The sequence below is a fragment of the Ovis canadensis genome, chromosome 21, assembly GCF_042477335.2.
Source record: "Ovis canadensis isolate MfBH-ARS-UI-01 breed Bighorn chromosome 21, ARS-UI_OviCan_v2, whole genome shotgun sequence".
NCBI lineage: Eukaryota > Metazoa > Chordata > Mammalia > Artiodactyla > Bovidae > Ovis > Ovis canadensis.
Window position 1 is genome coordinate 54166964 of NC_091265.1, and position 10435 is coordinate 54177398.

At 46.0% G+C, this 10435-nt stretch overlaps 1 protein-coding gene across 1 annotated transcript; it reads right to left on the bottom strand.

The window, feature by feature from the left end:
- Positions 1-543: 543 nt before the first annotated feature.
- On the bottom strand, positions 544-9618 carry LOC138427318 (pregnancy-associated glycoprotein 4-like). The gene is made up of 9 exons (XM_069566667.2): positions 9566-9618; positions 8367-8517; positions 7275-7392; positions 7058-7176; positions 5667-5860; positions 4361-4477; positions 2552-2693; positions 2367-2465; positions 544-693 (listed from the first exon to the last, which is right to left on the bottom strand). The coding sequence occupies exons 1-9, from the start codon at positions 9616-9618 to the stop codon at positions 544-546; spliced, it is 1143 nt and encodes a 380-aa protein (XP_069422768.2).
- Positions 9619-10435: the final 817 nt, after the last annotated feature.

The window sequence follows — 10435 nt, forward strand, 5'->3', positions numbered from 1 at the left end:
GTCATTTAGAGAACACCCTTGAACTCTGATGTCTGCAAACCTTTTTCCTTACTAGGAGATGCCTTCAGGACTTAAAACCCTAGGGTAGGTAGCTTGAACTCCCTCACTAACTGTAGAAGCCTTAAGGAAAAAAGTTGCCAGGCTAAGACCATCAAAGCAGACCGAAGGGAAATAGTGAGGGTGAAAGAGAATTGATGACTTCTGATTTCTTGGGTCCAGTCACTGAGATCTTTGTATTTGCTCTGATTCTTGTATCCTGGATTCCCAGAATCATTTCAATGAGTCTCCCCTTTCCTTGAAGCCAGTTGGAGGAGGGCTCCTCTCAATTTTGATTCAGACTTGGCTCTAGATCCTTCACACCCAGACACAAACAGAGGCAACATTTGCTTCAACACCATTAAGAGTGAAACCCTTTATTCTTTACTGAGAATAGGGTGTACAAAACACCAGATACCGTTCACCAGCATCCTGGGCAGGACTGCCCAAAGTGTGAGTGATGTGTTTTAGGAATATCCTTTCTGATTCCTGAACCACTCCAAGCATTTACAGTGCCGGTGCTAGGCCAATCCTGTCATTTCCTCGATCAAAGACTGAGAAATACAGCCTCAGGAAGACGTTACCCAGGACCCAGCACTCTGTAGGTATCCTCACTCTTTTCTCTCTAAAGGCAGTATAGCAGTGGCCTCTGGAATCCTGGGGGAGTCAGAGACACACACCAGTCACCATAAGCCCTTGCCAGTGACTTCTCCCAATATCCAGACCCACAAAATTATTTTATTTCCCATTTTTAGTAAGTATCAAGGGGTTTTCTCAGCAGCAGGGTATATGAGAGTTCATCCAAAACCAAAGAGGGCCAAGATATCAGGTTGTCATGAGGAAGGGTGTGGTGAGTGGAGGTTGGGAAACAGAAGAATGTAAAACAGCAAAGTCTATTGTAGAGCATCAGGCACTCTATTCAGCATTCAGTGATAAACCACATGGAAAAGAATAAGAAAAATATAATTTTTATGTGTATAACTGAGTCACATTGTTGTGCAGGAGAACTTAATGCAACACTGAACATATGCCACACTTCAATATAATTATTTAGAAAAGAACAGTGTGTCCATAGTTCCCTTCACTCCCTGTTATTTCCTTCTGACTCCTGCCCCTTGTTTTCTCTGCAGAGAATGCTGGTTCTCCTCCTGAATCCCCACAATCTGTCCTTTATTTTTAAAAAAGCTTTATTTTGCATTGGAATATAGCTGATTAACAATATTCTGAGTTTCAGGTGGACAGTAGAGGGACTCAATCGTGTGTATCCAGGTATCCTGGTCCCAAAGACACCCCTCCCATCCAGGCTGTTATAACTGAGTGGAGTTCCTTGTGCTACCAAGTAACTCAATGTAGGTTATCCATCTGAAATAGAGCAGTGCCCACAACACGTACTTGAACACTTAACTCAGGAACTCGAAGAAGCCTCCTGCGGCCCACACTCACCCTCTTTGGCCACTTCAGGCTTGGGTGGGTAAGGTACTCTGGTTCCCTACCCGCACTGGTCAGTCCATAGCCCTCATCAGCCCTAGTAAGTCCCTAGGGCCTTAGTGCAGACCACCTTGAGATGACATTTGCATAAAATCCAGTGCACTTTTGCCTAGAACCAAGCAACCCTCCATATGGCTCAATGAGTTTGTCATTTTAGAATTCCTGAAATTCCCTCTCTTCCTCAAAGCCTTCTTTGAGCCCATCAGCCTGTTCTGAACTCTCGCAGGGAGCTGACATGAAGTCTTCACCCTGTGCTGGGGCTGAGCAGTCACTGTGTGCCCTTCATACACCTTATTTTACAACCTCCCCACTGAGGGGTCAGGTATCCCAACTGACAAAGGAGGCAGCTATTCAGAGCAAGGGGAAGATGCAAGTGAGGACTAGGCTGACCATGTAATTTATCATCCAAGCCAGAAAAATCTTGAGAAGTTAAGGCGGACTGTTAACTTATGCTGGGACTTCACACTTGGACTGTCCCCAGCCATTCTCCTTGTACCATGGCCTATTTCAGGGACTGCTAGAGCTGAATTTCATGCTCATGCACCTAAGGGTTTGGACTGAATTGACGCTCTTTGAGGACTGAGGACCTTAGTGTTCCCCACTCCCTGACTCCCGCTATGCCTTATGATGTGGTATCTCCACATTTATTTCAGGAAAATCAGTGTCCCACGGCCCTTACTCTCAAGTGATTGGTTTTGTGGCAGGCATTGGACCAGCCACAGGGCTCGGCAGCATCTGCAACGGTGTGACATGGCCTCCAGAGGGTGCCCTCCTCCCAGCAGTGGCCCAAGAGTTCCTGCAAGCTCCAGTTTGAGAACCAACCCTTAGTATTGTCCCCTCACCTTGAGGATGTAGGCTTGAGCTGGCACTGGGTAGTTGATGCCTTTGATGGTGAAGATAATAGAAGGCAGAGTATTGACCACAGAACATGAAACGTAGTGCTGTTAGAGAGAGGGTGAGAGGTTGAGTATGGAGATCCTATGTTGTGTGTGGAGACTGGGAGTGACCCTGGGTCATGACTCCTCACCTTGGAACCTTGTGGCTTGGCACCAATGAGCTTTTGTATGTTATCGACCAGTCTTCCTGGGCCTTGGATATGAGATGACCCAGTGTCCACCAGGGCCCTGCAGCCGTCAGAACAAGCAATAACCTCTCTTTTCATGGTGATGCTGAGAGACAATGGAAGAAAGTGGGCATCAAGGTCACTTGAGTCTCCCTAGAGTTGCCCACTTCCCAACTGTTTCATAAAGAGCCTTTCATCTCTTTCCCTCTTTTCCTTTGCTCTCGACACAGCACCTTTCCTGACATCCTCAAATGCAGGACTTGAATACACCAGGATCTTGTACCTTGACACAAGCTGGTCTTCCTTCCTAGAAGACTCCATTCCTCTTTGACCAGCATATTTGTTCTCATCTTCCAGATTCCATCTTAATTGCATTATTTTGGGGAAGTCTTTCTCCCGGTGTTTATCAGTCTCCTGTCTTGGTCACTCTCTGTAGACCCTTCCTCATGACTGCTGCTGCTGCTGCTGTTAACTCACTTCAGTCATGTCCGACTCTGTGCGACCTCATAGAGAGCAGCCCACCAGGCTCTGCTGTCCCTGGGATTTTCCAGGCAAAGTACTTTAGCGGGTCGCCATTGCCTTCTCCTCCTCACGTCTAGCATGTACCAAAGTCAGAATTCACTATCTGGGCTAGTCACTTCATGTACATCCGCCTTCTTAGATCTGAGGGCGAGTTTTATTCTCCTTGCCTTCCTAAAGTGCCTGGCACACAGTGGATGCACAATGCTTCTCTGTTCAATGAGTGAATGAAGACTGAGAAAACAATAAGAAACCTCCAGAGAGCTGTATCTGATGGGGAACAAATAATGGGTCGCACACAGAGTGAAGATAGAGATTCGCAGGGGCAGCAGATTCTCATAGTAGGGGGAGAGACGGGCCCCTCTGGGTTAGGGTGTCTCCCAGCACTGCTCCTACAACCAGCTCAGATCCTGAGACCCTGTCCAGGAAATACATGACTAGCCCACAGAAATGCCATAGAATAGGTCAGCTTTTATCTGAGGGTATCACACAGAATCCTATCAATTATGCCTCAGTCCTCAGGTCGCTCAAGGATTCCACCTTCCTGATTCTCTGTTATAGCCAATGCCCCATTGTGTGCCCATGAACATGGGGTGCCTTTTTTATTAGTTGCTTTCAGGTCTTAAGACTGCAGCCAACCTCTCTCCACTGCTGGGTAGCTGCTCCCTAAGAAGACCAGTTTTCTCCATTTTCTCTGGACTGTCCCTGTTTTTTAACTGACATTTATCTGTATTGAGAACTTCCTATGTCCTAGGTAGCCCTGGACAGTTGGTCATCTTATCATAACTCTGTCCAGGCTGATGAAATTCTCCATGATCCTCTGTTCACCACACTGTAGAGTCCTCTAACCATGCTCCCCACCTCAAAGGGCAGGGGATGCAGCCTTCTCCCAGCTGCACAGACCTTTCTGGACCCTTTTAGGACCCTGGTCAGAGCCTTTCTGAGAAGGCCTGGGATCATGAACCCATGGGTTGTTTGTGTATTTATGGGCTTGTGTGTTTGTGTATTTGTATGTGTCTCTGTGAGTGCATGTGTGTCTCTGACTAGCTAAGCATGTTTTTTATGTGTCTCTGTGTAGGTTTGTATGTGTGTGCTTATATGTTTCCAAGTGTCTGTGTGTCTGCCTGTGTCATTGTGGGTGGTGTATATGTCTGGGTGACTGTGTGTCTGAGAACATATTTGTGTGTGTCTGCCTGTGTCTATGTACAGTAGTGGGAGCATCACTTGGGCTGACCCTCAGAGGGAGAGGCTTACCGGTCTACATGTATAGTCCAGTCACCCACTCGGACCAATGGTACCCAGTTGAGCTCTCCCTTGTAGTAGCGGTGGTCCACCCCACCAAACATCACCACACTGCCCTTCTGCTTGTCTCTGTAGAAAAATGTGAGGGGGGGAATCTTGGAGGACAGTAACAACAGCACTGTCTGAGAGCTATGCAGGTCCAACCATCAACGCCTTAATGAGGTCCCCATGTATAGATGCAGAAATCGAGTCCAGGAGAGATAGAGATCCAGACTGAGGTCTGTTACTGTCTCATGAGTGGCACAGAGGAGGTTAGAAGCTGAATCACTTGTCTGAGCTCCACCCACTATGTCTTCTGAAGACGCCCTGGACCTTCAGCAACCTGAGTGCTCAGACACCCTCAGAGGACAGGGTGCTGAAGTGTTTTGACTTTCCCCGTGTCCACCTTGTCATTTTTCAGGAAAATCAAGGCCTGGGAGCTCTAAGGGTGTGGGTTCAGGTCACCCAGAGTTGGCTACATTGGCCTGTGACCTCCACTGTCCAAAGGGCCCCACACTCAGAAGGGACGCCACCTCTGCTCTCCCTGTCTTGAAATGCCTAATATTTCTTGAACGAGGGGTCCCACACTTTTATATCCCATACTTTCATTTCTCAGTGGCTCCACAAATTGGGGAGCTGGTCCTGGGCTCTCTTTTAAATGCTAATGAGGAAGGAAAGATAACCACCATCCTTCTCCTTCCTTCCTTATCAAATTCATAAGCAAATCATAATGCTTTTTCCTCCAAATTGTTTCCTGTTGCCTTCCATTTGCCTCCCTCATGACTTAACCCCTAGCCCAAGTTACTGGTCTTGAGCCCAGGAGTAAGGTTGTGTTCCAATAAAATTTTATTTATAAAAGCCAGTTGTGAAAACCAGTAGGGCCCTGGGGCCATACTTATCCTTGATTATATTACTCTCTGCTGCTAAGTCACTTCAGTCATGTCCAACTCTGTGCGATCCCATAGACGGTGGCCCACCAGGCTCCCCCGTCCCTGGGATTCTCCAGGCAAGAACACTGGAGTGGGTTGCCATTTCCTTCTCCAAAGCATGAAAGTGAAAAGTGAAAGTGAAGTCTCTCAGTCATGTCCGACTAGTAGCTACCCCATGGGCTGAAGCCCACCAGGCTCCTCTGTCCATGGGATTTTCCAGGCAAGAGTACTGGAGTGGGGTGCCATTGCCTTCTCCTGGATACTTCTTTATTAAGTGTTCTATAATTTTTGTGCAACTGAAAGCATCTTACAGCTAATTTGGAGAAAGAAATTGTCCATCTCAGACTTACTTGCTCAAGTAGAAGGCAAAAACAGGCTCAGAAATGGCACCTTGATTTTTCAGCTTGTCAAAGATGGGGAGTGGTCTACAGTAGAGTAGTCTGGGGTAGTTCAAGCCCAAGATGCCATCAAATCTTCTGCCCTCCAACCCGTATTCTGCCATGCTTAGTCCAAATGGCTGGTCAGTACTTACAAGGTCCCCAATCTGTGGGACAGAAGAGTGTTCCAACTTACAGATATGTGAAGTGGGGGCTAGGACTGGGTTGGGCTGAATTGCCATTAGATCCTTAGAGAAGAATTGAGGCTGGGCTCTGTCTTTGGTTGCCCACAGATGGTTAGAGCAAGGTAGAAGGGGAATTTGGGTTCCATTTGAGACAGGCTGTGAATTTTAAAATATCTGCCCCTCTGAAAAGCACCACCTGAGTGAGTCAGATTGGCCTCATGGCTTCTGTCCAGGTGGGGCAACCAAGAGTCAGACCAGGTCCCATTGGTGCCACATTATTGACAAAACAATTGAGAGCAAGATAGCTTTCTCTTTGGCATCACTGTGACCTAATGACAAGAATGGACTGAATTCTCTGTAAGGTATTGTGGATTCTGCATCTGTCCGGTAAGACAGAAGCCAAAAACACAATCTTGCTTGCAGGGTTCTATGAAATTACTGCCTGGGCAATTCACTTTTGGGGATATGTGTATATTTCTGTGAGTGTGCATGAGAGAGAAAGAGCGAGAGGGGAACTACTCAAGTATTTTGGGGGAGGCAAGCCATAGATTTATTAGACTCTTAAGGGTCCTCTAGAGTGAGAACTCATTTATCTTGTCCCTTGACTTGTCAGGCCTCCAGTTTCCCACTCTGGATAGCTGAAGGCCTTGACTGCACCCAGGGTCCCCAGATCAGTTTTATCCTGTCCCCAAACACCCCACAGCAACTTCAGTCCTGAAAAGCCAGCCTAACTCCACCTTTTATCACATGTGTGCTCTCAGCAAGGCCCTTGCTGTCTGGACCTCAGTTTCCTCATATGTCTCATGAGGTAATCAGAGTAACTACTGTGTGGGGTTGTTGCAGAATTAAACCAGTTAATACCGGAAACTGGAGGGAACAGTTTGTTCATATAAAAGTGGGTGCTTTTATCCATTCTCGCTCTGAGCGCAATGAACCTTGAACTGCTCATGGGCAGAGGAGCTGCAAGTCCACACCTCAAGCCACACTCTGAGTTAGCTAATCTGTTTGCCCAGGTGACACCACGGGCACTGCCACCCCAGAGACATGATCCTGTGGATAAGATGGCCAATATCTATGGGAGTTAGGCTAGGAAGAGTCCTGCCTGATCGTCCTGCATCAGTTTCGCAAGCAGAGGTCACCTCATATCCAGTCCTGACTCAGCATTTTTTACACCGTTACCCGAACTGTGTCACGAACAACAACTCCTTCAATTCTCCCAGCTCCATAGTTGATCCAGAATGTCTTATTGGTAGGCCGGAAGGTGGAAGACTCAAGGTGTCTGAACTTAACGTGTGTAGCTGCAGACACAAGAGATGAGTGTCATCAGGTGCCAAGGGTGAAAACAGGGTGGCAGGGCAACTGAAAGATCATTCGGGTACGGGGTGTCTGTACTCACAACAGGTTGAGCTGTTGCAAAAGACGGAGGGCACCCACAAAACAGCTGAGCCTGTGTCAAAGACAACCTGGAATTCCTGAGGGGGTGTTCCAATGGTGATGTTACCCACGTAGAATGTCTACATGGAGAAGGAGCGAGTGGGTTAGTGCAGATTGGCTACCCTCTACTCCCACACTGATGCCTCCCTCTGGGTATCATGTATCTCTTGAGATCACTTTCTAACCACTGTTCAGTTCACAGGCTTTGGTCACAGAGGTATCTGCATTTGATATATTTTTCCTGTGCTACATTGTATGCAAAATATTGACTCTATGAACAGGCGTTGAAGTGGTATCTCCTGCATGGGAAGATTAGAGGCATAACCACTGGGCCTCTAGCACCACTGGACACCCAGGGAAGTCCTGGTGCCTTCATTTGAGAAGCTCTGTAGTCTCTTCAAACCAAGCCTTACCACCCCCTTCTCCAGGAGGTCCTACTTGATCAACTCCAGCCATTCCCTCTAAACTCAGACCACATCTAATCCACACCTCACAGGTGACCCTTTCATTTGTATGTATTTACTCTTTGCCTATCTCTCAGGCTGGAATGGGCATTTTTGAAGACAAATTAAGCCCTTTTCTAACCTAAAAACAGTAAGCACTGTGTTATATTCTTATGATCATACACGGAATACAGGTTCAGTAACTTTTTCCTGCTGTTGTTCTTGCATCTGTGGAAACCGAATTCCTCTGCCTGGGGATTCACAATTGCTTTGCATTTGGTTCTACCTTTTGATCTGTGATAGTTCACTCTTCATCTGTAACTGAGGTGTTCACTTAGTTCAGAAGGAACAATCACTCTCAAACTAATGACACATGTTTGACACAGAAATGGATATTTACCTGCCACCTGGTAATGGCCAGACCCAGTCACAAAGACCAACAGTTGAGGATGAGAGTGCCTTCTCCTCTGGGTGGGGTCCTTGTTTTCCAGTGTCTCAGCCTCCTGCAGGAACCCCAACTCCAACATCCCACCTGGCACCTCCAGATGAGCCCCATGCTAAGCTAGAGCACCAGGGAGTGCTCTGGAGGACCATCCTCCCAAAATACTCACATCTCTGATGTCTCTCAGTGGGTGAATAGTTAGATTTGAACCACGAAAAGAAATCTGGGGCAGTCTGTAAGGATGCTCCGTCAAGACATCGTGCAGCATGTTTTTTCCACTGAGGGTTTTTCTCATGGTCTTCACTCTCCTTAGAGGTATTCTTTCACCGAGCATTTGACAAAGAAAACAAAGATGCTATAATTAACTGTCAGTGTTAATGTATAGCTGTCATTTTATTGGCCCTGTGTGTTTTCTAATCATTTTTATGAGGCACATTACTATCAGAATTTTATGCATATACCATGGCAAAGACATAGATTTGAATACAGGTTCTTTTCTGCCATCTTTGGTTAGCCATATGACCATGTGGTGTCTCAGTGTCCCCTTCGGTAAAATGGTGGAATGTAACAGTACAAACCCTTCAAATAGGATACCTTAGGGATAAGTGAAGTGATGGATATAAGGAACCTGATAAATAGGAATTGTCAACAATGAAAGCCATTAGCATTGCTGTTGCCATCCCACTCATTCCTTCTCAAAGAACCTCAAGGAAGGAGGTAGACGAGGGAGTCTTATTCTATTTAAATTTGAAATGCAAGAGGTTTCTGAGTTGAATGTGGTCACACTCCTTGTCAGATATAAGACAGTTTACCTTTCTTCAAGTTGAAAGAGAAAAGTTGAAAGAAGAATACAAGATATAGGGTTCAAGTAAGGGAAATTCAGAGGTTTGAGAAGGAAGGATGAGTCAAATGAAAAAATTAAAAGCAAACAACATAAAGAGAAATAGACTCCCAGTGACTTCCAAAGAGATGGAGAGATAAATGTCGGTGATACAGAGATGCAGACATAGGCATATACACATTGAAATAGGGAAAAAAGAGGACATGTTGAACAAAATGTAGAAAGGTGCCATTCCACAGGGCCACATCAACATCTGCATAGACTGTGCACTGAACAGTTGCAAGGAGTTGCATTTTCAACAGGTCATGACATGACTAGACCCCAAGTGTTGCGCAACCCAAATCTATACTGAGACTTTGGGATCCACAGTTCCTATAGCAAGTTACTTATCCATAAGTCAGAGTTGAACTTTAAGACTCTTACAGTAATATTCCTTTCCCGTCTAAACCTGATGGTTGGAAGAATAATCAGATGAAAAGAAAAATCTGAGAAAGGAATATGATGTGACATACAGTCCCCATACTTACTTGACTATGCACTCTGAGAAGGCCACCAGCCCGAGGAGCACAAGCCACTTCATGCTTCTTTTCTGGCACCAAGTACTCAGGGAAGTTTAGGTTCTTAGCATGGAGTGGTGACTGGGAGCCCCTAGTTATATATGCTCTGACCTACCCTAGTTTTCCCGTTCAGGCCACTAAAAGATCTGAAGAAAACACAAAGGTCTTCATAAAAAACTTTACCTTCATCAGTGTCCTTGGCGAACGGACTTTGAAGCTTTTCAGAATACAGAGAATTGAGCTGTAATCTCTTCCTTGAATCTTGGCTGGAAAATCAAGCTGATCTGCATGGACATCTAAGAAGACGGAAAACCTTGCCTACTTGGAGAAAAAACTGCTAACAACATCATGAAAATGGATATTAAGGGCCATGCTCGACAGGTGTGGTTTCATGTCATCTTCCTGGCTACTTCGGGAAATATGCATTACTGACTTCGTGAGACTTCGCATTACTGATTTCGCATTTCTCTTCGTTACCGAGGACACTGCTAGGATGATAAGTTGTCAAATGGCAAAGTGAAGACTTCAGGGACAGCCCAGGGACACACAACTGGTTTTAGGTAGTGGGTCTAATGCAGACATAGGGACACCTATGATGCCAGCTTGCATCAAAGATTTAGGGCGGAGTAGTACTTCAATTGCATGGTTTCAGTATTGGAAGAAATGTCAAATGCACCCGCAAGATATTTTATAGCATCCAACAACTGTACAAGGAAGAACTGTGTGCTAGGTTGTGGGTTAAAGGCTTCAAAGTCAAAGTTGATCAAGACAAAAGTAATCTTTATCTTAAGAGAGCTAGAAGTCTAGTTCTGACAAACTCATGGCCCCAGGAGGCAGGAA

Excerpts from the sequence above, each read along its gene's own strand:
- LOC138427318 (XM_069566667.2), bottom strand. The coding sequence starts at position 9,618 with ATGAAGTGGCTTGTGCTCCTCGGGCTGGTGGCCTTCTCAGAGTGCATA. Across the intron at positions 8,518-9,565 it reads TTCTCAGAGTGCATAGTCAA|AATACCTCTAAGGAGAGTGA; the intron begins GTAAGTATGGGG and ends GCTCGGTGAAAG. Across the intron at positions 7,177-7,274 it reads TTGCAACAGCTCAACCTGTT|CTACACACGTTAAGTTCAGA; the intron begins GTGAGTACAGAC and ends TTGTGTCTGCAG.